This window comes from Microcaecilia unicolor, chromosome 5 (genome assembly GCF_901765095.1).
Source record: "Microcaecilia unicolor chromosome 5, aMicUni1.1, whole genome shotgun sequence".
NCBI lineage: Eukaryota > Metazoa > Chordata > Amphibia > Gymnophiona > Siphonopidae > Microcaecilia > Microcaecilia unicolor.
The window spans coordinates 77,399,900-77,426,643 of NC_044035.1; the positions used below are offsets into that span (position 1 = coordinate 77,399,900).

General features: G+C 42.1%; 1 protein-coding gene across 1 annotated transcript in view; it reads left to right on the forward strand.

Annotated features, from left to right (window-relative positions):
- BTAF1 (B-TFIID TATA-box binding protein associated factor 1) overlaps positions 1-26,744 on the forward strand; it is a 620,170-nt gene that overhangs the window by 392,873 nt on the left and 200,553 nt on the right. Inside the window, 1 exon segment of the mRNA XM_030204965.1 lies at positions 1,286-1,476. Within this exon segment, the coding sequence (XP_030060825.1) occupies positions 1,286-1,476 (191 nt within the window).

Consider the following 26,744-nt stretch of genomic DNA (forward strand, 5'->3'; position numbering starts at 1 on the left):
GCCACTGTTGGAAAAAGGATACTGGGTTTGATGGTGTCCCAGTATGGCAACACTTATCTTCTTATATTTGTATTTTTTTTTTTTTTAATAAAGGCATCTCTTCTTCAAAAAAGGAAAACTTACTACTTTATGAACATTAGAAAATAAGAATTTCTATAGGGGTCCAACCAAAGGTCCGTCAAGCCTAGAATTCTGTTTCAAATTGTTGCTAGTCCAGGTAGATAGATTCCATGCTGTTTTTCCCAATATAAGCACTGACTTCCCCAAGCTCTCTCCAGACCATTCTAAACCAGATTGTTATAAGCGGGTAAAAATTCATGCTGAAGTTTGTGTTGTCCAAACTTAGTGTATTTTTTAAATGTAGCTGCTTTTGCTGTCTCCAAGGAATTCCTATCTTGTCTGTCTAGCTGTCATCCCTGGCAGGGATGTGGAGTCGATATACCAACTCTTTGACTCTGAATCAGACTCTTCAGTTCCAACTCCTACTGCATGTAATTGTAGCTAAATTGATGGCAAAACCTAGTAAATAACATTAGAATTCTCTTGGTTTCCCACACATTTGTTGGAGGGGCGGGGGGAGTCAGAAGATATATGACTCAATCGCAGAGAAGTCTAAGGAATGGAAGCTTTCTACAAAATATGTAAAAAAATAATAATACAAACAGGAAAAAAAAAAAGTGAAGCTTCACTTTTTTTTTCCCCGTTTGTATTATTATTTTTTTTACATATTTTGTAGATTACATACTTTTCCTGAACAAGAGGATTGTCTTGTAAAATATTGGATAATGTTAATAAATACATTAAAAAAAAAAAAAAGGAATGGAAACTTTCATTAAGCTAAATTGAATACAGTAAACATAGACTGTGTTAAGGAGACCTTTTTCATTCTGAGTCAGCAGATGAAAGAGAATTTCATTTTGATTATCCCCAGAATTTTGGGATTTTGCATTAAAATTTCTGTTTTCCAAGATTAACAGGATCTGTCAAAGTTAACTTTTAATTTGAAATAAATATCATATGTTGTGTTATAAAACTAAGTGGGCAGGGTCAAGTATAGAAAGCTTCTTTTCTCCTATAGGAGGATAAAGTATTTACCTCTTGTATACTTAGACTGGGGGATTTCAAATTGCCTAACTTCTGAATGAGGTGAATTGATGTGATACTTTTAACTTCAAGAAAATATTGCACCCTTTCAAGAAAAATTAGTTTATGCACATGTAATAATCTGACATTCTAAAGGTACTTTTGTTGGTTCTAGAACATGAGTTACTTTTTTTTGTAGTAGGACTGAACTTTGAGAGAGATGGCATGCACCATACTGTCACCAAGAACAGAGGAATAATTACATTGTACAGACACCAGCAAGCTGCTTTTGCAATCACCAGCAGACGTGGGCCTACACCTAAAGCTGCAAAAACCCAAAGTGCTGACCTGCCCATAGGGAGTGGTGGAAGTATTGCTGGTGAACTTGACGAGGTATGTGAAAATCTACAGTCTGCAGTTTTTTGTTTTTTTTGCAATTGTGCATTTGAGGATTTTACCCTACTTCATTCCTTTTTAAAATATTTTTAGATATTGTACAGAAAGTTAACATATAGGAATGACAAGAGTAAAATAGATTTCATCACCAAAATAATGATCACAAGCAGTAAATATAAGGGGAGAGAAGAAGATATTTGGAAAAAATTAAATTAGGAAAAATAGCTCAACTGAAGCCATACCTATGTCACTATTAATTGAGCAATAACCCTTCACATAACCAGTTAAAATATTGGAGCACAGGGTTTTGACAGCTAAATGGTGTTAACAGAGTTTTTTTTTCCAATTGATTAGGTGATTCAGATGTTTTTCCTTGCCATTTTAAAAATAGAACACAAAAGCCATGCTGAGTCAGACCAAGGTCTAAAAATGGCCAGTCTGGGTGACAGGTGCCTTACATATCCCCAAAATATATCTGTTTCTCATAACTCACTTTCAGGAATGAGCAATAGCTCTCCTAAGTCTTGATGCTAATAATTTATATAGATGTTTCCTCCAGGAACTTCTCCAAAAGTCTTTTAAGTCCTTTGTTATTTACTTAGTACACATCCTCCAGCAACAGATTCCACAGCTTAATTATATGCTGCATGACAAAAATGTTTCTTAATTTTCAATTTATTGGTTATCAGATTTATGGAGTGTCCTTGCGTTTTTATGTCGGAAAGGTTAATCAACTGCTCCCTAGTTAACTATTCCACTCCACTTATTTTACAAACTTCTTTCATCCCACCCCCCATCGTTTCTCCAATCTGTTTTGCTTTTCTTCATAATAAAGGTGTTATAGCCTCTTTTTATTTTTGTTGCTCTTCTCTGAACTGTTTCTAGTTACACTATATCCTTTTTGAGATGAGCAACCAGATCTGCACACAATACTGAAGGTGCAGTTTCATTTGGAACCTAGATATAGGCATAATATCAGTTTTTGTTCTCCATCCCTTTTCCAATAATTCTTTATTTTTTAGTTATTGAACTCTGAACTGAAAATTTCAACATCGAATCCATAATGATTCCAAAATCTTTTTCTTGGGTGGTGACTCCTAACTTTATTTTGTTACCTTGATTATTTTTCCCTATGTGCATCACTTTGTGCAGGTCCAAATTAACTTTAATCTGCCATTTAGATGTCCAGTCTCCTTTTGCAAATCCTCTACCATTTTAACAACACTGAATAATTCCTTGTCATCTGGGGCCATACCGTTCTGAATGAATGAGTGTAATCCCCTCCTACTAGCAGATGGAGGTAGAGAAATACTTATTTCTTCCAGTGAACTCACCAGTATAACCTTCTGGTACTCGGTGGAAAACTCCAGTATTTTCTCTTCCTCTAGCAAACAGTAGTTTCAGGCCAGTACTCCTGGTCCCCCGTCTTAATCCCAGCTCTGCAGTCTATGGCTGCACAGCTTGATAGAGCCTAACAGCCACTCCCAAGGTTTTGGTCCTTGGACCAGTCCTGGTAGAGCCCGGAGTATCGCTATGGTGTCCTCAGCTACACATTTTAGCAGCCTCTGGGTGAGGCGTTGGCTTGACCCCAAGAGTCCTTGCCGGAGGGGAGTGGGTTGAGTCCCCCTCCCTTCATTGCCAAAACACGCTTCCAGGCAGTTTGAAAAAGAAAATCTGTTCTGCCTGGTTTAAGGGAATAAAACTGAGTAAAAAAAGGTCTGCCTTGCATCTTACCTTTAAAAAAAAAAAAACTCACCCTTGAGAGCAGGGAGATGGCAGAGACACTGGAGCCCTGGACCAAAGTTGGCCCCTCCTGTTTCCAGCCGGATGCAGTGTCTGAGGGGAGGGGGTGCCCATGCTGCTGTTCAGCTTCCCAGCACATAGACACTGGGACCCTCGGTTCTGATGTCTTTAGTGGCAAGCACAGCCATCTTAGTTTTTCTCCTGTAGCAGTTTCTCAGGGCTTTGAGGGATGGGGGTGGAGTTTTCTTTCCTGTTCATTCAAGACCCGCCTGCTGGAGGAGGGGCCCAGTGGGGTCTAAATCCTTTTTGGCTCCAGAGCTTGACCCAGATGGTCAAGCAAACAGAGGGCCCCTAGGAGCCTGTGTTGGAGGCCAAGCGATGCAGGGAGAATTAGGTCACCACAGAAGTGCTGAGTGATTTGGATTGGTCTCCAGAGAACCCAGAGGATCTCTCAGACCCGCAGTCCCCCTCAGGTTCGGATGTGGAGCAGGATTCAGGAGGAGGAGTGGTCTTATATAATACAGCTCTTTAGGCATAACGAGCTCTTTTGTCTAATTGGTGTGTTTCGGAGGCCCTTGGTCTTTTTATTCTGGGGGCTTTGTGTTTCTCCCACTCATTTGAGTCTGTTTACATCCCACTTGTTTAGGATGGTACACCCTTGTCAACAAGGAAAGTGAAATTGTCATGCCTGATAATTTCCTTTACTTTAGTCGGGCCATACCACCCTGAGACTCGCCCTCCCAGTTCATCTCCATCTAGAATCCTCTTTTCCAAAGTTCAGGTGTGCGCTCAAAACTCACCTCTTCACTCAGGCTTTTCTACAGCCTAAGCTTACACCCCTGTGACATTGCTATAAAGTACTTTCAACCTTCGTATTGCCTACACTTTTTTTCCCCATTTGTGTATTGCAAACCAAATAGAAACAAGTAATGACCCTTGTGGTACATCGAAATCCTGTAAATAAATTAATAAGACCCCAGGCTCTCATGGTGCTCTACTCTTTCTCATTCCATTAAAAAAAAGACTTCAATTGCAAATGTAGCGAGTGCCGCAAATGTGGTGGTGATGCTCGCTTGATGATCATTGCAGCTGCAGTAGTTGATGGGGCATGGGTGCACTACATAGGGGCAGTCTACTGCTTTGTCAGGTATATATTGGAGTTTTCCCATTGAGCACCAGCAGGTTATACTGTGGAGTTCACTAGAAGAGATCAGTTTTTCTGTACCGCCATCTGCTGGTAGGAGGTCATAAACACCCACTTGTTCAGAGTTGTATAGTTCGACTAAAGGAAAGTAAATTATCAGGTATGACATGATTTCACCTTTTGAATCATCTGTAAATTTATCACCTCCCTTGTCACATCTATCTCCAGATTATTTATGGATATGTTAAACAGCACAGGTGCCAGTGTAGACCCTTTTTTCCTGTGGATAACTATGTATCCTTTCATGTCTTAATTTTTAGAGGTCTTTTTATTGGAAGCAAAGCAATAGAAAAAATGATCGCATACAAAAGTAACATCATCAAAGTAAATGCACAAGGAAAATGACGCACTTCCCAAGGAGTAAAGACAGGTGGAGCAATGGTAGATTTCCAGGCTACAACCAGTGTCACACAAGCAGCGTTGAGGCAATGCTGAATAAGACATTGTTGCCTCAGATGCTCACCTGGAACAGTCTTGTTATTCAAATAGATACCTGGATCCCAAGGTATTGCAAGTCCCAGCCAACTTTACAATTTGTACTGCACTGTTTTCCAATATGGTCTAATCTTAACAACACATCTACCCCAGGAATACCTCATAGTACCCCTCTCACCACAGTTTCTCCAACAAAACAGTGAGAGAGTTGGAAAGAGGCAATGGAGTCACACTGGAGTGAGATACCAGCAATACATAAGTTTTGTACCATTCTCTTGAAAGTTCACAGTTCCAGACAAGCACGGCAGGGCTGCCTCCTTCGCCCTTCAATCACGCTCATCATAATAGACTCCCAATGCAGCCTCATACTTAATTCTAGAGACAATGAAGTGGTTTCCTATCTCTAAGATATCTATACAACACTGAGATAAGGTTGAGTATTCTGGAAATCTTCACACAAGTCTTCCAAAAAGATGTTTTCTCTAGTGACCACAGGTTTAATAGACCTGGAAGTCAAAAAAATGAGCCAAATGTAAATATGCAAAGTGATCACATGGCGGCAGTTGATAATTCTGAGCCAGCTCTTCAAAAGAAAGTAAGTCGGTGTCTTCAAATAATTGACCCCAAGTAAGCAGTTGATTACTTGTCAGTGCCTGAAAATCTCCAAAGTCTACCCAGGAGGAAAGAGAGGATTACCTAAAATGGGAGAATAGGTAATTGAAGTCACAGGTACCACCCCCCCCCCCCCATTTGGTCCTAAATCAAGAATGTGTATCAAGTAGTAAGACAAACTGGGGGAGTGAGTACCCTATGTTTGGGAAGCATTCACAATAAGGCAACCAAGCTTGCTCAGTAATAATCTAAAGCTTGTGGGGATGCACCTGAAACAACTGTACAGCTGCACGCTTGATGATAAAGGACCAAGTTAGGGACACAAAAGCCACCCTGCTTCTTATCCCTGTAAAAAAAAAAAAAAAATACTGTGGGGCAACCTAGGACGCTGTTTATTCTAAATAAAACAAGTGATCTTGTTCTGAATATAAGAAACAAAAAGGCAGGGTCACTGGCAAGACCTAAATCAAATACAAAAACCAAGGTAATAGGTTCATCTTTATCGTACCCATATGCTTAAACCATGACAAAGGTAAGTGGTCCCAATGATCTAAGTCAAATTTCAGTTCTCTCAATGAAATTGATTAATTAGCCTGAAATAAACCAGCATTGCCTGCTGTTATATAAACCTCCAAGTATTTAATCTTTTGTTCTAACCATTTAAAATTAAAGGAATGCTGCAATGCATGATAAAAGATCACTGTCAAGAACGATATTAAAAGTCTCAGATTAGCTCATATTCATTTTGAAGCTGGAGATAGCACCATAATGCTGGAGAGCTTGCACTAAAGTAGGAAAGGAGATACGTGGACTTGTAAGAGACAACAATATGTCATCAGCAAAAAGGGAAATTTTATACTCTGTGTTACCCACAAAGAAAGGCCCTTGATGTTGGGACAAGCTTTCACCACAGCTGCCAAGGACTCCATTACTAGAGCAAAAATTAGGGATGACAAGGGGCAGCTGTGTCTCATCCCTCTACCCAGTGCATCCTGTGAGGAATTACTCCCAATGATATGCATGCAGGTCTGAGGCTTTGTATAAAAAGCATTAATCTAAGCCTGAAAGTAAGGGCCAAGACCAAACTTAGCTAAGACTGTGTCCATATACGGTCAATGAACATGATCAAATAACTTCTCAGCATCTGTACCAAGAAGGCACATCGGGGTATGAGTAGAGGGAGCTATCCCCTATTAAGTCAATAGGTCTACGGATGTTATGTGAGGTTTGCTGGGAATAAAGCCCACTTGATCAGGATACACTAATTCTGAGAAGTGAACAGTGAGCCTATCGCTAAAGGTTTTACACCTGTGTTGAGCTGCGTTGAGCTGCAATAGAGCAATAGGAGTGGAAGAACGCTGTATTTTTCTGAGGCCTGGGTATCACTGCAATCCAGGCCTGCAGCATGCATTCTGGTAAGGATTCACCCAGATAAACTGCATTTAAGAGATCTGTAAGCAATGATGGTAAGCTCAGCAGCAAAGGTCGTATAAAATTCCCCAGAAAAACTGTCCAAACCTGGGAATTTATGAGCAGGGAGAGTGATCTAATAGTTTGCAACACTTCCTTGACAGTAATTTCATCATCCAAGGAAGACCAGTGAGCTGGTGTCAGAACTGGAAGAGCAAGCTCAACCAAATGTGAATCAATAGCCGCCAAGTCAATCGTGTGGTCTGCGGTGTACAATTCACTATAATAGGCCTTAAACCTTTCCTGTATCCATGCAGTAGAAGTCGGAAAAGAGCAATACTTAATTTTTTATATGCTCCGGTGAGCTTGCTGCCTTCGTAACCCCAAAGCCAACATTCAGCTCACTTTATTTGTTTGTTTCATAAGCCAAGTAAAACTAACCTTTGCAGTGTAACAGCTATCCAATTGCAATGTGGCTGCCTATAACTGCCTAAAAATAGCTTTGGAGCCTATGTGCTGCTGTTCCAGTGCAGGGACCTTGGTAGTGTATTCCTGAATGAGGACAATTTCCTTTTCCTTCTTCTGTGAGTCTTCCCTAATAAAGCCCTTAGAAACACCCTTACGAGCATGCCAGATCACCCCCAATGATGGGCCTGAGTCAAGATCAAAATAATCCTTCAAAACAATGCTGTAGGAGACTTGTCCTTTAACAAGGCATTATTAAGAAACCAGTGTGTAGATCTAGAATCACCCCCAATATCAGTGGAACTCCACCCAAGTAGGAGGGCAACCTGAGACAGTAATTATTCCTAAGGAAGATGCTAAGTCATCAATTAGAGAGGTGGCATCCACCAGTATATAATCAGTCCTAGAGTTATTGGAGTGGAAGTAAAATGTGTAATCATGTCCTTGAGGGTTATCCATCCTCCAAGCATCTGCTACACCCAGAACCTGTGCAAGATTCCAGAAGGCTTTGGTATTATACCCATCATCCCCCAAGGAAGCTCCATGGATATCCAAGGCTAATTGCTGACAGGCATTGAAGTCATCCCCTAGGATTAATTTGCCTACCCAAAAGTAAAAAGTAGATAAAATACTTTCCTAAAGGGGTCTGGCCAGTATTCGGGGCATATATAGTGGCATAAGTAAAATCAGTCACCGTGTTTGACATGCGCAAAGAGGTAGCACACCTCCGGGTCACACTTCACCCTTTTAACTACAAAGCTGTTGTGAAATAAGAGTGCCACACCTCTCTTTAGCTCCTGAAGTATCGGAGGCAAATAACATTTTAGAAAACTGAACGTCTCTAAATAAAGGCTCACAGTGTACTTAGAAATGAGTCTCTTGCAACGCTACTACCTTTGGCTGACAAGATTTAATCTCCTGCAAAACTAGATGCCTCTTTTGAGGGGAGTTAAGACCTTGACATGCCAGGTTAAAACTTTTAGATCAATCCCCATAATCTACTAAGTAAAGAAGACAAAACAAAAGTTAAGAGGAGGAAAGCACTAAAGGAAAAACAAGAAAATGCCCCACCCATACTACAGAAAACAAAACTCACTCATCCAGAGAGACACGCCCCCCCCCCCCCCCCCCAACATATAGGAACTTGTCAACATATATAAGTTAATACAACCCTTCTGGATTGATAATGAACATTACTAAACAAATTTTGAATACTGATTTTTCGCTGTTTTTTCACATTTTTCTCAGTTGTTCTAATAGATCTGAAAAGCACCAAATTTTATTGTCAGTAGCAATAAAAAGTGTTATATCATTGGAAAACTTCTTCCACCTGTTCTGTTTTTCACTGGTGGAATTATATATGTTCTATAACACAGTATGAAGCACAATTCTCCTAAAAAGTACCACGATATCTGGTCATCCATGTTAAATTTCTCTATTTCTGTATAACTTTAATAAGTACTAATGAAAAATCAAAAACTTTCTTTATATTTCTTACAATTTTATATAATAATTAATTTTTCTTGTATTACTGAAACTACATACACACTTTTATAAGATGCCTTTTGCTTGATTACCTCGTTAAAAGTTAATGTTTTTATTTTAATATACTTAATGCCTTACTTTATAATCTATGTATTATGATATCGTATCCAATGTTGGCATTATTAGAATTTTAAATAACAATAAAAATAATTGACCGAAAAAGAAAGCATCCTGAGAAGGAAATAGAAATAACACTTAGAAACCATGTACAAAACTACACACGAAAGGCCCACCAACAGGCAAAGAAAATACACAGTGGAAACAAGTTCAAGCGGGTCCCTTCACTTCTCCATGGTGAGGCTTCTTGGACTTATCTGGAACTCGTTGAAGCTTGGCAAGTGTTGCTGGTGCAACTGTAGATGAGGTGTCAGGCAAAGCAGGTTTTGGAAACTGCAGACTCCTTTAAGTTTTTCCAAGCCTCAACTAATATTTTCATGTAGTGAATCTTACCAGTGTAGACAAACACTAAAACAAAAGGAAAAAATCCAGTGATAAGGATTTTTTTTGTCAAATCAGAACTTCCAAAATTAGTTTCATTTCTTTGTGTTTTATAAGTGTCAATGCAGAGAGATCCTGAAATGCAGTAACATCAGCATTCTGAAAATGCAAAGAGCCTCTCTTTCTGGCACATTGATAAATCTGTTCTTTCACTGCAAATTTTCCAAAACAAACAACTGTCGTAGGGGCGATTTGAGTGGGAGAGCTGACCCAGAGCACTGTGGGCCCATTCCAGCTTAGCAGGCTCTGTTTCTGCATCGGGGCCCAGAATGTTAGCACAATGTTTGAACCACCTTGCCCACTCTTTCTTGGCCGACCGCCTCAGGTACACCCTGAAATCTGAAGTTTTTCCACCTCCCACTATTTTCCAGGTCATCCATCTTAAGAAGCAGATCATCATACTTAGCCTGAAACTCATCCACCCTTGTGTACGTATTATCACGCGTCACAGTGTGATCATTGGTATTTGTCTCCAGGTCCTTCACCCTTGCACCCAACTCAGAGGTCACAGTGAATAAAGTCAATTTTGTCTACAATTTTCTCTCGCATTTTACCCATCTCCTTGCGCAGCTCATCAGTGCACCTCCCCCCTGTGCAGCTCTGTTAAAATTAGTCAGCTTGGAGACTGGGCCAAGAGAGGCTGATTCTAAGGTAGTCGGGGCCAAAGGATGCATGATATGAGGCTGCTCTCCCAGCTGGTTTACTGCTTGATAGTCTCTCAGATCAGCAGTTTTTGCCTTGCGAGCCATTGAGCAAGATTATAACAGTCCAGGACACCAAAATAGTAAGTTTTGGCCACTCATGAATCGGGATGTTTGCAGATTTAAAGTTTGGAGAGCTCTGGAGCTAAACTGCCATTCGGGACAATGATGCCACTTCCCCCCCCCCCCCCCCCCTCCCACCTTTCCTGTCTTAGTCATTTAAATAAAGAGCAAATTACAAACTACTCATTTCCGCTGCTAGGCAGATTTTCAATACAACTGAAGCACACACTTTGAAACATTTGTATGCAAATGGAAAGAATCTTTAAAAAAAATTGAATAGTTGCAATGGATGGCACTGACTGAAGATTGTCACAAAAGGCATTTCAGTGACCTGGTAGAAGGAAGATAACCAATGAATCACAAAGGGATGGGATGGGGTACAATTTATATTGGAATGATGGGTGAGGTACAATTTATATTGGAATGATGAGTTGGGTCAAATTGGTGAAGGTGAACACAGTATATATTAAGAATGGCAAAGAGTTAAACGGACTAAAAATATGCAGGATACAAAGTTCAATATGGAATCTTCTAGATAAAAATCCATTCACAATGGGGAAGAATATAGTAGGGAGGGTATACTATCATCCACCAGGGTCTGGATGAAGGGGATGAAAACGGTAACGGAATTCAAACATGCGTGGGATAAACATAAAGGAATCCTGTGCAGAAGGAAGTGATCCTCAGGAGCTTAGCTAGAATGGGTGGCAGAGCTGGTGGTTGGGAGGCGGGGCTAGTGTTAGGCAGACTTATACGGTCTGTGCTAAGGCTGGTGGTTGGGAGGTGGGACTAGTGCTGGGCAGACTTATACGGTCTGTGCCGGGGCTGGTGGTTGGGCGGCGGGGATAGTGCTGGGCAGACTTATACGGTCTGTGCCAGAGCTGGTGGTGGGAGGCAGGGATAGTGTTGGGCAGACTTATACGGTCTGTGCCAGAGCTGGTGGTGGGAGGCAGGACTGATAGTTGGGAGGCGGGGATAGTGCTGGGCAGACTTATAGGGTCTGTGCCAGAGCTGGTGGTTGGGAGGCGGGGATAGGGCTGGCCAGACTTATACGGTCTGTGCACTGAAGAGGACAGTACAAATAAAAAAAGTAGCACATATGAATTTATCTTCTTGGGCAGACTGGATGGACCGTGCAGGTCTTTTTCTGCCGTCATCTACTATGTTTACTATGATTATGAAAAATAACAAATCAGACAATTCAATAACAATAGGAGATTTGTTAGCCCAGTACTGGTTGGACAACTGACCTGTCTGGTTATGCAAGTAAGGTAAAGTTTTCTAGATTCCTATAACAGATTTATGGAACAGCTTGTCCTGAAACTGAAGAGAATGAACTACTCTCTAGTTTTCCTTTCTGAGCACACTACCAGAACCCTCATCCACACTTATCACCTCTCACTATTGCAACTTGCTTCTCACAGGTCTCCCACTTAGCCATCTCTCTCCTCTTGAATCTGTTCAAAATTCTGCTGCACGACTAATATTCCCCTAGTGTCATTATGCTCATATTAGCCCTCTCCTCAAGTCACTTCACTGGCTTCCTATCCATTTCCGCATACAGTTCAAACTCCTCTTATTGACCTATAAGTGCATTCACTCTGCAGCTCCTCAGTACCTCTCCACTCTCATCTCTCCCTACATTCCTCCCCGGGAACTCCGTTCACTGGGTAAATCTCTCTTATCTGCACCCTTCTTCTCCACTGCTAACTCCAGACTCCGTTCCTTTTATCTTGCTGCACCATATGCCTGGAATAGACTTCCTGATCTGGTACGTCAAGCTCCATCTCTGGCAGTCTTCAAATCTAAGCTAAAAGCCTACCTTTTTGATGCTGCTTTTAACTCCTAACCCTTATTCACTTGTTCAGAACCCTTATTTTATCATCCTCACTTTAATATTCCCTTATCTCTTGTTTGTCCTAATTAGATTGTAAGCTCTGTCGAGCAGGGACTGTCTCTTCATGTTCAAGTGTACAGTGCTGCGTACTGTGAAGGGGAGGATAAGGGGGTGGAGCAGGTGGCAGGGGAAGAAGTGAGGAGGCTCAAGAGCAGAAGGAGACAGAACAGAGCCTTGCCTTTACTACTTCCCCAGAGAGAGAGAGAAGAGAAAGGGTAGTGCCCCCTGAAAAATGGAGGAGAGAAAAAGACTACACTACCCAGCAGCCCCGGCGCAAGCCCTGGTACAGAGATTACCTTCCCCAGCAGGCCACAGGGGAGAACTCTGACAAGGCAAGGGAGGGGCCCCTGGAGGGTAATCAAGTGAAAGAGGAACAGCTGAAAAGTGGGTGGGACGAGGAGCCTATGGAGTGGCAAGAAGCCAAGGAGAGAGAGGAGAGCCCGGAGGAACCAATGGACCTCACAGCCTGGGCTCATTCCTTAGGGAGAAAGCTGAGAAGGCAGGTGAACTCATGGTATGGCAGCTGGACTGCGAGGTGAGAGAGTAAGGGTCATGCGGGAGGAGGGTCTGTGTATTGAGAGAGTGACCCAAGAAAGGGTGGGACCTTTTTTCTCCCCGAAGCGAGTTCAGGCTGTTTTGAACTGTGTGTTAAAGAGTGCTGTTTGAAGAGGGATTATTGATTCCCCCTGTGTGAACTGTTCACAGCGGGAGGAAGCTGTTTGTGGGAAAGTGTTTGCTCAAGCCTGAAGAAGTTGTTTATTGGGAACTGTTTGCCAAAGCACCAGGAGGAAACCGGGAGCAGTTTCTTTCTTTTTCTTGTGTTTTTTTTTTTTTTCGACTGCCCTTCACGGACACTCTCTCCCCCTTTTCAAAGGGGAGGGGGAGAAGGAGAGCACAGGGCTGTAGACTGCTTAAGGTGGAACAAACTGAGTTCTGGAAGCAGTGGAGTGGAGTTGGTTTTGGCCCGGCTGTGCTGTGACCCTGAAAGGAGAAACAGGGTGCTTGTGAAAGATCCGTCCCTCCTCCCGGGGGTCATCAGAATCTGCCTCTGCCCTGGCCACTCCGGTTAAGAATCAGGATACCTGTCTCAGCCTCCTAGCCCACTGCAGTCCACAGGGCAGGACTCGGAGAAATCCAAACTCCAGAAAGCAAAATCAGTAAGTATGTTTATTCTCTTGGGATTCACAGTCTAGCAGTTCAGAAATAAAGCAGGCAAAAAAAAAAAACACAATCCCCTGTTTTCTCTCCTCCATTTTTCAGGGGGCACTACCCTTTCTCTTCTCTCTCTCTGGGGAAGTAGTAAAGGCAAGGCTCTGTTTTGTCTCCTTCTGCTCTTGAGCCTCCGCACTTCTTCCACTTCCATCTGCTCCACCTCCTTATCCTCCCCTTCACAGTACATCTAGTAGCGCTTTAGTAATGATTAGTAGTAGTTCTAATCCTTACTGCAATCTTGTGCTATAGGTAATGGTGTTGAGACTGTTTGGCATAATGTTATCAAATTTAACATGATCACTGAAGGGAGAGTATTGAAAAAAAACTGCTGGAGTCGCATATAACTTAGAGAATATGCTAGAATGATAAAATTAGTAGGAGGAAAAAAATTAAAAAGAATGGTTGCAAAGATTATTTGCATACGGCATGGATGCTGTTTAAAAACACTGTCTTGTAAATCCATACTAGATGTAGTCCATACATTAGGTAAGGTAGAAAGAAGACTAGACAGCGCCTATAATAGTTAAATGGTGAGTTGAGGCTATTAAAGCCAAAAAGGACATAGAAAAACTGGAAAGTGTATCTAAATGTAAAAAAGTGTAAGTGATGTAACAATATGAGAAAACTTACCAGATGTAATTCAGGCCAGATTCTGAAAGAACTTAAAAAGGAAATTTATTTTATTTATTTATTTATGCATTCTTGTATCTCACTGTTGCCCAAAAATAAGTTTTGGTTCAAAGTGGCTTACAGATTACATCCTGGTTAACAGTTACAATATTGGTTTACATTTTACGGTTTAGTTGAGACTTGTAGTGATGGCTTACAATTAGTCTTCATTTTGGCTGAGACTTATAAGGATAGTTTATAATTTGTGATAGGAATGGAAATCAATAGCTAAGTTATTTGTTGTAGAAATTTTTTAAGATGTATGTTTTCATTTCTTTTCTAAATTGAAAATAGTTCGTGATGCTTCCTGTGATCTTTTGTATTGATTTCCACCATTTGGAGCCCAGATAGTGAAATCCAGCCATGTGGATAGATTTGTAAGTTATGTTTCTGCAGTTGGGTAGATGGTAAAGTAGGTAGCTTCTGATTTCTGGGCTTGCATTTCTTGGGGATAGTTTACCAAGTCTAACATGTATTCAGGAGACACCGGCCATGTAGATAGATTTGTAAGTTATGTTTCTGCAGTTGGGTAGGTGGAAAAGAAGGTAGCTTCTGGTTTTTGGGCTTGCATTTCTTGAGAATATGTGGAAAAGTAGGTAGCTTCTGGTTTTTGGGCTTGCATTTCTTGGGAATAGTTCTACCAAGTCTAACATGTATTCAGGAGACATAACCAAATAATATTTTGTAGATGATGGTGCTCGCTTTGAAGTCTTGCCTTGATTGGCAGCCAGTGTAGTATTCGACTTCTTGAAACTTAGTCTTGCCGCCATGTTTTGGACAGTTTGCAGCGATTTCAGTGCGCTTTCCTTGAATCCAACGTATACTGTATTACAGAATCCAGTTGTGAAAATATTGTCGATTATACTATTATCCAAAATGATTGTCTAGGAAAGTAGTCTCTGATCCTTCTCATAGTGTTCTGAAGCATTTTGTTGTTACTGCTGATATTTGACTATCTAGTGTTAGGTGTTTGTCAAGAATGATTCCCAGTAGTTGTAGCTGTGTTTCAATTTGGTATGTTTGGTGGTTGAATGTGAAGTTTTGGTTTTTATCTCTGTTTAATTTGAGTCTGAAAGTTTCTGCCAGCTTTCCATAAGGTCCAGGCCTGTTTTGACTTTGTCCGTTATTTCTGTGAAATTTTTGTTGAAAGGTATTTAAATGGTGGTTGAAACCCATGATCTCCATTTTTTTCCTGAGTGGTGCCATCACCACTTTGAATAGTGTTGGTGATATTGGAGAGCCCTGTGGTACCCCATCTTTGGAGATCGAGGATGTTGATAGCTGGTTGGACATATTTACAATATAGGATCTGGTTTTTAGGAAGCTGTTGCATGCGGCCACTATACTGCTGATTCCCATGTAATCGAGCAGGGTCATCAGTGTTGTGTGGTCTACTAGATCGAACACACTTGAAATGTTGAATTGCATTAATAGTATATTCTGACCTTGGCTTATTATGCTTCTGAACTTGGTTAGAGTGGTTAGGACCATTTCAGTACTGTGTTGTGGTCTGAAACCTGATTGGGATTTGTGTAGAATTGAGAATTTTGTTAGGTATTCCCTTAGTTGTTGTGTTACCAATCCCTCCATCGTTTTAGTCAGTAAAGGTATTGAGGCCACTGGTCTGTAATTTGTGAGATCTTGTTGTTTGAGCTCTTGGGGATTGGCATGAGAATGATTTTGCCTTTATAGTTTGGGAATTGTCCTTCTGCTGTGTTTGGTGATGCATTCGATGAACCAGTCTGGTGGGCTTTTCATGTGGTTGAGGCATTCGTCAAGCATACATCTCACATGTGCATATTTCGTCAGTAGGGGCCTTTACTGTGCTCATTTGGGTGGTTCGAATTCGGACCAGATTCTGTCTGCCATGGTATGAGTGTTGCTTTCACAGTCATGTAGGAAGTCAGCGATGGATGTTTGCAGTATCGCGAGGTTAGACCTTGTCTTTGCTATTTTTTGTTCGAAGTATTGAGCCAATTCGTCTGAAGTAAGTGGTGGTTCAGTTGATGCCAGTATTTCCTGTGTTCTCAGTAGATTGTTCATGAGTTTGAATATTTTTTTCATATTAGTCTGTTCTGGATTTGTATATGTGTTGTAGTATTCCCCTTTGGCTTTCTTTAAATTGCGTTTGTACGTTCTTATAGCTTTTCTCCATGTGTCTGTTTCTGTTTTGTTTTGGGCCCATTTTCTTTCTAGCCTCCTGCATAGTTTTTTCATATATAGTAGCTCATCATTGAACCAGGATCTTGGGTATTTTTTATTTCTTGTTTTTGTTTTAAGTGGTGCTATTTTGTCTAGTGTTTTTTGCATGCTTCATCCCAGTTCCTCAAGAAAGGGATGTCATTTGGTTCTAAGTTGCTATGTTCAGTCAACACTGTTATCCAGAAGGTGTGGGTTGTCCATTTTCCTTCTGATCGTGAGTGTATGTGCTGACCTCGCAGTGAGCTTGCTGTGGTCAGACCATTGCACCTCTTTCCATTTGTGGTTCTCTATTGTGTGATTGTTGTTTATTGGTAACCTGTAGGCTAGCAAGCCCAATAGATGGCCTTTTGTGTGGCATGAGGTGCCTTGTGCTGTTGTGAAATTCCATTGGTTTTGGAAGTTCATTAGAGTTTTGGGTGTTAGTGTGTCGTTCTGTTTGTCTAGATGCAGATTGATATCGCCAATTAGTAGAACATTGTTAGTGTCATGTTCCCTGCTTGTGCAGGTATGGGCATCTGAGGAGATGGTGGCCATCTTGGATGTGGGCATCGCCAGGATAGGGCGGCCATCTTGGAGCTGGGCAGCCTCAGGAAGGAAGTCCATATTTGGGCTTGAGGACGTCTCTGGTGGGAGCACCCATCTTGAAGACAGCTGTGCATGTTTGGGCCTAATTCCTGTCCTATTTAAAGCCCTGCCTCCAGTCCTCCCATGCTTCGGCTTCTACTCTGTTTCCAGGGTAGTTACAGTGCTTCTGGATCTACTACTGTTTGCTGCCTGGTATTGACCTTTGCCTGTCCCTGGATCTGCTACTGTTTGCTGCCTGGTAGTGACCTTTGCCTGTTCCTGGATCTGCTACTGTTTGCTGCCTGGTAGTGACCTTTGCCTGTTCCTGGATCTGCTACTGTTCGCTGCCTGGTAGTGACCTTTGTCTGTCCCTGGATCTGCTACTGTTTGCTGCCTGGTAGTGACCTTTGTCTGTCCCTGGATCTGCTACTGTTCGCTGCCTGGTATTGACCTTTGCCTGTTCCTGGATCTGCTACTGTTCGCTGCCTGGTATTGACCTTTGCCTGTTCCTGGATCTGCCACTGCTTGCTGCCCAGTACTGACCTGTGTTGGCTCCTGGTCCTGCTTCTGCCCGTTGCTTGGCCGTGCCCCGTGGACTTTGTTCTGGACTCAGTTCTCTCTGCTGTTTGCTTCCTGCACCTGGGGGCTCAACCCCTGGGGAACGGAGGGAGGCATAGGGGGAACTCAGAGTTGGCCGACAGCTCGGTGAGTAGCACAAGAGCTCACATCTCCTCTGGGCGAGCCTGAGAGTTAGTTTGTGCAGGTGTTTGATACAACGTCCATGAATTCGTCTTCGGCATTTGTCCAAATTCCTGGGAGTCGATAGAACAGCGTATGATATATACAGTGGGGGAAATAAGTATTTGATCCCTTGCTGATTTTGTAAGTTTGCCCACTGACAAAGACATGAGCAGCCCATAATTGAAGGGTAGGTTATTGGTAACAGTGAGAGATAGCACATCGCAAATTAAATCCGGAAAATCACATTGTGGAAAGTATATGAATTTATTTGCATTCTGCATAGGGAAATAAGTATTTGATCCCCCACCAACCAGTAAGAGATCTGGCCCCTACAGACCAGGTAGATGCTCCAAATCAACTCGTTACCTGCATGACAGACAGCTGTCGGCAATGGTCACCTGTATGAAAGACACCTGTCCACAGACTCAGTGAATCAGTCAGACTCTAACCTCTACAAAATGGCCAAGAGCAAGGAGCTGTCTAAGGATGTCAGGGACAAGATCATACACCTGCACAAGGCTGGAATGGGCTACAAAACCATCAGTAAGACGCTGGGCGAGAAGGAGACAACTGTTGGTGCCATAGTAAGAAAATGGAAGAAGTACAAAATGACTGTCAATCGACAAAGATCTGGGGCTCCACGCAAAATCTCACCTCGTGGGGTATCCTTGATCATGAGGAAGGTTAGAAATCAGCCTACAACTACAAGGGGGGAACTTGTCAATGATCTCAAGGCAGCTGGGACCACTGTCACCACGAAAACCATTGGTAACACATTACGGACATAACGGATTGCAATCCTGCAGTGCCCGCAAGGTCCCCCTGCTCCGGAAGGCACATGTGACGGCCCGTCTGAAGTTTGCCAGTGAACACCTGGATGATGCCGAGAGTGATGGGAGAAGGTGCTGTGGTCAGATGAGACAAAAATTGAGCTCTTTGGCATGAACTCAACTCGCCGTGTTTGGAGGAAGAGAAATGCTGCCTATGACCCAAAGAACACCGTCCCACTGTCAAGCATGGAGGTGGAAATGTTATGTTTTGGGGGTGTTTCTCTGCTAAGGGCACAGGACTACTTCACCGCATCAATGGGAGAATGGATGGGGCCATGTACCGTACAATTCTGAGTGACAACCTCCTTCCCTCTGCCAGGGCCTTAAAAATGGGTCGTGGCTGGGTCTTCCAGCACGACAATGACCCAAAACATACAGCCAAGGCAACAAAGGAGTGGCTCAGGAAGAAGCACATTAGGGTCATGGAGTGGCCTAGCCAGTCACCAGACCTTAATCCCATTGAAAACTTATGGAGGGAGCTGAAGCTGCGAGTTGCCAAGCGACAGCCCAGAACTCTTAATGATTTAGAGATGATCTGCAAAGAGGAGTGGACCAAAATTCCTCCTGACATGTGTGCAAACCTCATCATCAACTACAGAAGACGTCTGACCGCTGTGCTTGCCAACAAGGGTTTTGCCACCAAGTATTAGGTCTTGTTTGCCAGAGGGATTAAATACTTATTTCCCTCTGCAGAATGCAAATAAATTCATATACTTTCCACAATGTGATTTTCCGGATTTAATTTGTGATGTGCTATCTCTCATTGTTACCAATAACCTACCCTTCAATTATGGGCTGCTCATGTCTTTGTCAGTGGGCAAACTTACAAAATCAGCAAGGGATCAAATACTTATTTCCCCCACTGTAGTTGATCTGTGAGTGTTGTGTCAGTGACTTTGCATGATAGGATTTCAATCGCTGAGTATAAATGTTTAGCGACAGGTTCAACGGTGAAAGTAGATATGTGTATTATTGTGACTCTCCCTCCTTTTTGTTTCTATTTATGTGCATTGTTTTGTATCCAGGTGGGCATAGGTCCAGCAATATTGGGTTGTCTTCTGGGTGTAGTCATGTTTTTGTTATGAGTAGTAATCCTAGTTTTTCCGTTTCAATCCAGTCTTTTCAGTAGGACTGTCTTGTTGACTGCTGATCGTGCATTTATATATCCTATGGGTATCATGAATGATTTAGTTATGTTTGATAATCTGTAGTTATCTGTGCAGTCTGTCTGATTTTTTTTATTGTGATCTTGTTTTGTATTGTTCTGGCTTGTCCTTTTTGTTGTTGGTTTTAGGTTTTGTCTCTGTTCTGTTGTGAGGGTTATAGTTTGGTGCTTCCAGTTGATGATGAGGTCTTCGTTTGTCAGTGATGCATATGGGGATTTTGTTCCATTCATTAGGTGATGCTGCCAATATTCCAGTTATCCATATTATTATCGTGTAGTATGAAGCCCATGTTCTGATGGTTTGCCATTCTAAGATGCTTTTGGGCATGTGGGGCTGCCTGTCAGAAGTCCTTTTGTGAATCCTATTTAGGTACCCTCCAGTTATTCTCCTGTAAGGCTTTTAGACACGGGGTCCTTGTGGGGGACCCTATGTAGGGATCCTCTGATTATTATGAAATTGTTGTTGTTAAATATACAGTATTTGAGATTCGAGAATTCATGTAAGAATGTGGTCGCCAGTGCATGGAATAGTGTCTATTTTAGTGTAAATTTTCATAGGATATTATTCAGCTTGATACAGTGGAGGCTGTATCAGTTGGGGAGTGAACAGATAGTAGAAAGTGGCTTGCACATACAGCAATACCTTTGGCGGTGAGAACAGATAGGATAGAAGTGGCTTGCGTGTACAACACTACCTTCAGCAGTAAATAACAGCCCTGTAGTGACAATCACGGCTAGAGCGGCACAGACATAAAAAAACAATATCAATTCATAAAAAAATCTTAACACCAACCCAGTCACATCTTCATCCTCAAACTGCCCATCTGCTAACCAGCTGGCCAAACACTTCAACGACAAAATTACCAATCTCTGCAGTACAATTCCCCAGGACTGTGCAAATATCGATTCCTTTCTTAATGAACTGGACCCCTGCAGAGACGAAATTCCAGCTGACCATTCATGGACAAATTTCACCCTCCTCACCACCAAAAAAGTTTCTATGGTGATCACCAAACTCTCCAAATCTCACTGCCATATTGACCCATGTCCCAACTACCTAATGAAAGATGCCCCAGAACGCTTTATCATAGATCTCACCTCCCACCTAAATTTCCTGTTACAGCAAGGTTCATTCCCTACTGAACATGGCAATATACTATTTACACCAATACCTAAAAACCCCAAGAAACCAGCGAGTGATGTGACCAACTACCGCCCTGTCACCTTCATTCCTCTGCTAATAAAATAGATGGAAAACAGGGTGACCTCTCAGATCAACGATTATATACTGTAAATAATTGTCACAAATTGAATGCAGTGAAAAACAGGTTCAGGCTTCCTAAAGCAAACTAGGCCTGTAAAATCATAGCATCTCTCAGTCCTGATACTTCACTGAAGAAATGGGACAGCCTGATTAAGCTTGGCAGAGTTACAAAGTTGGCTAGGGTTGCTGGACATAGGCATGCGGCGAAACTATAAGAAATAATTGGGCAAAGATAAGGCCAGGTGCAGAAAAGTTAAATTTAAGGATGAGCGAAGCTTGGAGAGATAAGAAAGTTGAAACTTGGTCCTAATTGGATGAGAGGTAAGCAAACTTGCTAAGGTTGAAACTTGGTCCTAATTGGATGAGAGATAAGTAAACTCTCTGAAGTTAAAACTTGGTCATAATTGGATGTATGTGCCAATTATGACGAAAGTGCAGGTGGGAAAGTAAAATGTTCATAGGGATCTATGGGACCAAAAAAAGTATAAAAGGTTTGCTACCTAAGCAGTGCCTCGGAGAAGAAGCCAGTAACCTGTGAAGGCACATGTCATCTGTCGTGAAGTGCTGTTCTACAATGTGAATACCTGATTGCCTGTACTGCCTTTGGGTGAGATGCTTATGCTAATAAACTATCGTACTATTTATTTATTTGTTACATTTGTATCCCACATTTTCCCACATATTTGCAGGCTCAATGTGGCTTACATAATACCGTGAAGGCATTCGCCAAATCCGGTACGGGATAGGTACAAAATGTTGTATTGGGATAGGGAAGATAAGATTCAATCAAGTTGGGTTGGGTTTCTTTCTAATTATGTAGTTTGCTACTGCCCAGACTGTGTAAAACTGTCATGAGCAGATACAAGGTTGGGGTAATTATGTATTTAGAGGGAGCCTGCAATCCTTTTCAGGATAGTAGAAAGCCCATGGCTACCGCTGCCCAAACGGAGGTGGCAGACCTAATTATAGTCAATACAAAAATTCTCCATTCTACATGAGTTGCAATCGGGTTTCCGTCCAGCCCACAGTACAGAAACCGTCCTACTCACTCTAATATCCAAATTCAAACAAGAAATCTCATTTGGAAACAACATCCTCCTTCTACAATTCGATTTATCCAGTGCATTTGACATGGTAAATCATAATATTTTAGCCAAACTACTGGACAAACTTGTAATCAGTGGAAATATCATTAATTGGATAAAAGGCTTCATCACCTCAAGATCTTACCAAGTTAAATCATCCTCAACTATCTCATCTCCCTGGTCACCAAATTGCGGTGTACCTCAAGGATCCCCTTTATCGCCGATACTCTTCAATCTTATGATGATACCACTAGCTGAAGCTCTATTCAGACATGGTCTCAACCCTTTCATTTACGCTGATGACGTCACCATATTCATTCCCTTAAAATCTAATCTAACAGAAATCCCCGTCAAAATATCCACGGGCATGAACATCTTAACCTCTTGGGCCAACGCCTTTATGATGAAATTGAACAAAGAAAAAAACACAATGCCTAATCCTCTCATCTCAGCACTCCGTGCCCCTCCCATCTAATCTTAAAACCTCCGACATCACAATGCCCATTTCCGACAACCTGAAAATCCTTGGAGTGACAGTAGACAATCACCTTTCGCTTGAAAATCATGCTAAATCCACTACAAAGAAAATGTTCAATATGATGTGGATACTGAAATGCGTAAAACCCCATCTGGCCCTGAAAACTTTCCGGAATTTGATGCAATCCATGGTACTTACCCATGTCAACTACTGTAATAGTATTTTCTTAGGCTGCAAGGCCCATATCCTGAAAAAACTTCAGAATGCCCAAAATACAGCAGCAAGACTCATTTTTGGCAACTCACGTTTTGAGTGCGCAACTCCTCTTCGTACAAAACTTCACTGGCTCCCTATCAAAGAGCAAATCAACTTCAAGGTCCACACATTAATCCACAAGATTATCCACGGCGAATCTCCAGACTATATGCTCAATCTGATTGACCTTCCAACCAGAAACATGTCTGAATCTTCATGAAATGACCTCAACCTACATTACCCTAATTGCAAAGGTCTCAAGTACAAAACCTATTATGGATCCAACGTCTCCTTCCTAGGCAGTCAACTCTGGAATGCCTTCCCCAGACCTATCCAATCAGTCTGTGACTATCTACCCTTCCGGAAAGCACTAAAAACTAATTTCTCCGAGGACAAGCAAGCTGCTTGTTCTCACGACTGGGTGACGTCCGCGGCAGCCCCCACCAACCGGAAAAAAGCTTCGCGGGACGGTCGGCACGCAGGGCACGCCCACTGCGCATGCGCGGCCGTCTTCCCGCCCGTGCGCGACCGCTCCCGCCAGTTCCTTTTTTTCCGCGCCTGGAGAGAGTCGTGCCTGTGCCGCTAAACTAATTTATTCAAGCAAGCCTATCCAAATGACCCAGACTAATCTTATGAATCCATCTACCTAACACATCCATGTGACAACGACATTGACTCAGATTATATCTCCCACCTTACTTACTTCTCCATTGCCTATCTCTACCTACTCATCTCTTCTATTATTCTGGTATATTTAACTTTTACTTTCTCTAACAATATTCTGTATTCCCTATTACTATGTAAGCCGCATTGAACCTGCTTTGAGTGGGAAAGCGCGTGATACAAATGTAATAATAAATAAATAAATAAGAGTGAAATGTGCGGTGGAGATTTATGTTCAGCATTCTGAGAGGTGATGCCATGGTTCATTGTGACAGCCAGGATAAGTGGTGTAAAGGGCGCACACCTATCATATTATCCAGAGATTAGTTCCCCACCTCTCATATTATCCACAGATTAGGTCTCCACTTCAGCTGCTGTTCTACTGTAGGTCGTGCAGCTCCGAATGGAGAGACTGCAAAACAGTATTAACAGCATTTGTGCTGTGGCAGGGCTGGTTATCCCCTTGCTTCTGTCACGGTGGCTGCAGATTGATCTGTGCAGTTGTGACCTTGCGCTCCTGCCGGGGCTTGCAGGAACTCTTGTGAGGAGTGCTGGGAGTGGTCGGGTCTGGGCAGTGTCCGAGACCAGGTGAGAACAGAGGCTCATAGGTCTAGGAGACCGTGCAAGTCTGTCCGAGTGATAGAGAGTCATGAGTGTTGGTTCCTTGCTGACAACAGGATCAGTTTTCCCGGTTCATTCCTTACTTCACTAATGCTTGTTGTCCTGCACACATCCTCCGTGCACCTGCTGGCTGACCCGACTCGCTCCTCCACGTGGCATCGACCATGAGGACGTGTCTCTGTGTGAGCAGCGCAGGAGAGTCAGCGTCCCTTCCTGCAATGCAGCTCAGCGGGTTTATGGGTAGACTATGGTCATGTCCTCCATGTAATGCCAAGGATTCCGGTGGCTGTGATGTGGGGAGGAGTCAGTGTCTCACTTGCCGATACGGCCCAGCAGTCTCCGGCCAGCAGTTTTCCAGACTCTCCTCTTCCAGCAGCTTCTCTGCCCTAGCCACTCAGCTGGACTTCACGGGACTGCTGTCGACAATGCTCTGGTTTGGGGTAGTCTGTCTCCCCAGTGTATTCAGGGTTCAAAGTAAGGTTTGGCCTGGTTTGGAGTGATCTGCTTCCAGGAATGCTAGGAGCTAGTTGCTGCCGTGGCTTCCTAGTTAGCTGCCATATAGTTTAATGCATGCATTCTCCCCTTACATTTGACCATTTGAGAAAAAAAACAAAAATAACGGAGCATTGTGACTACCGTCTCTTCACAGCTGCCATCTTGGATCTTCTGTCTTAGACGAATTGCAGACTTAATACCAGTAATATACAACTTCTTACTCAAATCAGCTTCATGTTTATTAGATTGATATATCACTTTTCTGTGATGTAACCAAAGCAGTTTACATATTACAGGCAACTTTTCTGTCCCTAGTAGGCTCACAATCTGTTTTTGTACCTAGTCCAGGAGGCACCCCAGCCAGTCAGGTTTTTAGGATATCCAAGATTAATATTCATGACAGATTTGCATGTACTACCTCTACTGCATGCAGTCTATCTCATGAATATTCATTGTGGATATCCTGAAAACCTGACTGGCTGGGGTGCCTCCTGGACCAGGTTTGGGAACCACTGGCCCGAGTCACAAGTAGGACAGTCCCCCCAGTTGTCAGCCCACTGCACTAGCAATTAGGCTACTCCTACACTCCTGAAATGGGTATTTGACTCCAGGAAACTACAGACAGGTGAACTTAACATAGATCTCATGCAAAATGGTAGCAGGAAGTACAAAAGGTAGCAAGAAGTACAAAATTAGTGAGAAGCTAGCTGCATTATCTATGGCAGATCGCCCCCTATCAGTAGATGGATGCAGAGATCTGAAGTTTCTGATGACATCAGATGTATAACAGATGTACTGACTCCTGAAGCAGGCAAGTCCATTTTATTCCACATTAGCCTCTGGTCCTTCCCTACTTTATTAGGGTTTTTTTGGACTTTGCATAGGGAATTCACCTCCTTTTTCACCCTTTGGTACAGAATTAATGGAACACAGTCAAATGGATTTAGCAAAAAGAAGTCTTTTTTTTTTTACCAATCTTAGATTTGTTTTTCTTGAAGGCTTTATTAAACATGTGGCTAAGGGTCTGGATTTTCAGAAAACGTTTGACAGTCTCTCATGAGACACTCTTCAAGAAATTAGTGTCATGGGATAAAAGGTAATGTCTTATTACAGATTCATAACTGGCCTAAAAGAAAGGAAAGAGTAGGACTGAATAGTTATTTCTCTTAATGGATAAAGGTTGATAGTGGCAAAAGGTGACCAGACTTGCAGGTAACACAGTTATTCAGTGCTGTTAGGTCACAAGCTGATTGTGAGGACTTGGTAGTGAACACTGAGAGACTGCACGTGTCCACACATATTTCATTTCTTGTGAAATTAAACCTTAGTGATGCATTTAGGGAAGACTATTCCAAGCTACAGATACCACCGATCAAAATAATCTTGGTCATTTTGAAATCTTTGGCGCTCTATACAGCAGCAGTCAAAAAAGCTGTAGACTGCCCGCTTTATATAACTGCACTTGAGCAAAATATGCTCTGTGCAACACTCTCTAAAATAATATTCCCTAAGTTGTGCACTAGTAGTATATCCAGGTATACCCTTGAATGATATTCAACATTTCCCAATTCCCCAGCACCCTACTAAGATAAGAGATTTTGAGGATAAGGGTTAGTTTGGAGGACTGTATTTACAGACAATGACAGTGAAAAGATAAGATAACATTATGTCCATTCCATTTTTCACAGTATTGTCAATATATTAGGGATCACTGGAAAAATGATACAAACTTTGGAATATTTCAAGGATAAGAGATTACTAATATCTTTCACCAGAAGAAGAAATCTTAATAAATTACATCTTTCAAGGATCCTGTCTATCTGTGGTAATGCTGTTCTTTGTCTTCTTGATCTAAAGGTTTCATATCCGGTTGTGTGATATTAAACAATGCCAAGCACCTGATCACCCAGGAACACTTAAGAAATAGTTTTCAGCATGCCTAACAGTGACTGCCATTTCTTTTTATTGTTTTTTTTTTCTGTTTGGTTCTACTGTGAGAATGGTGGGAGTTAGATTTTCTGTATATTATTTTTGCTGTGCTAGAATTGTTTTCTTTGAGCATATAATGGCAAACTACTAAGTTCCCACCCATATCTAACTCTACAGTTCCAACATTCAGAAGGGCGGTACATTCAAGATCTTATTGTTCAGATTTGATTCTGAATCCCATTAGTCATTTCTAATCCTATCTGTCATCTGAGAGAATGGGAGTAACTTGTTGCATTTCAAACCTGTTCCAGACAATGGCAGAGAGAGTGTTCCTATCCCTTGCTATTATGTGAAGTCTCGTTCAGTATGCAACAAGGCCCACCTTTTGAGGGATTGATTGGAGTTCCAACCTGGCTGGTTATTTATAACAGAAACTTGGTTTCAATCATCTGATAATCCAGTTAATGATATCTGTCCTCTAGGTTATAAAGAGGGGCATAATCGAACGCAAACGCCCAT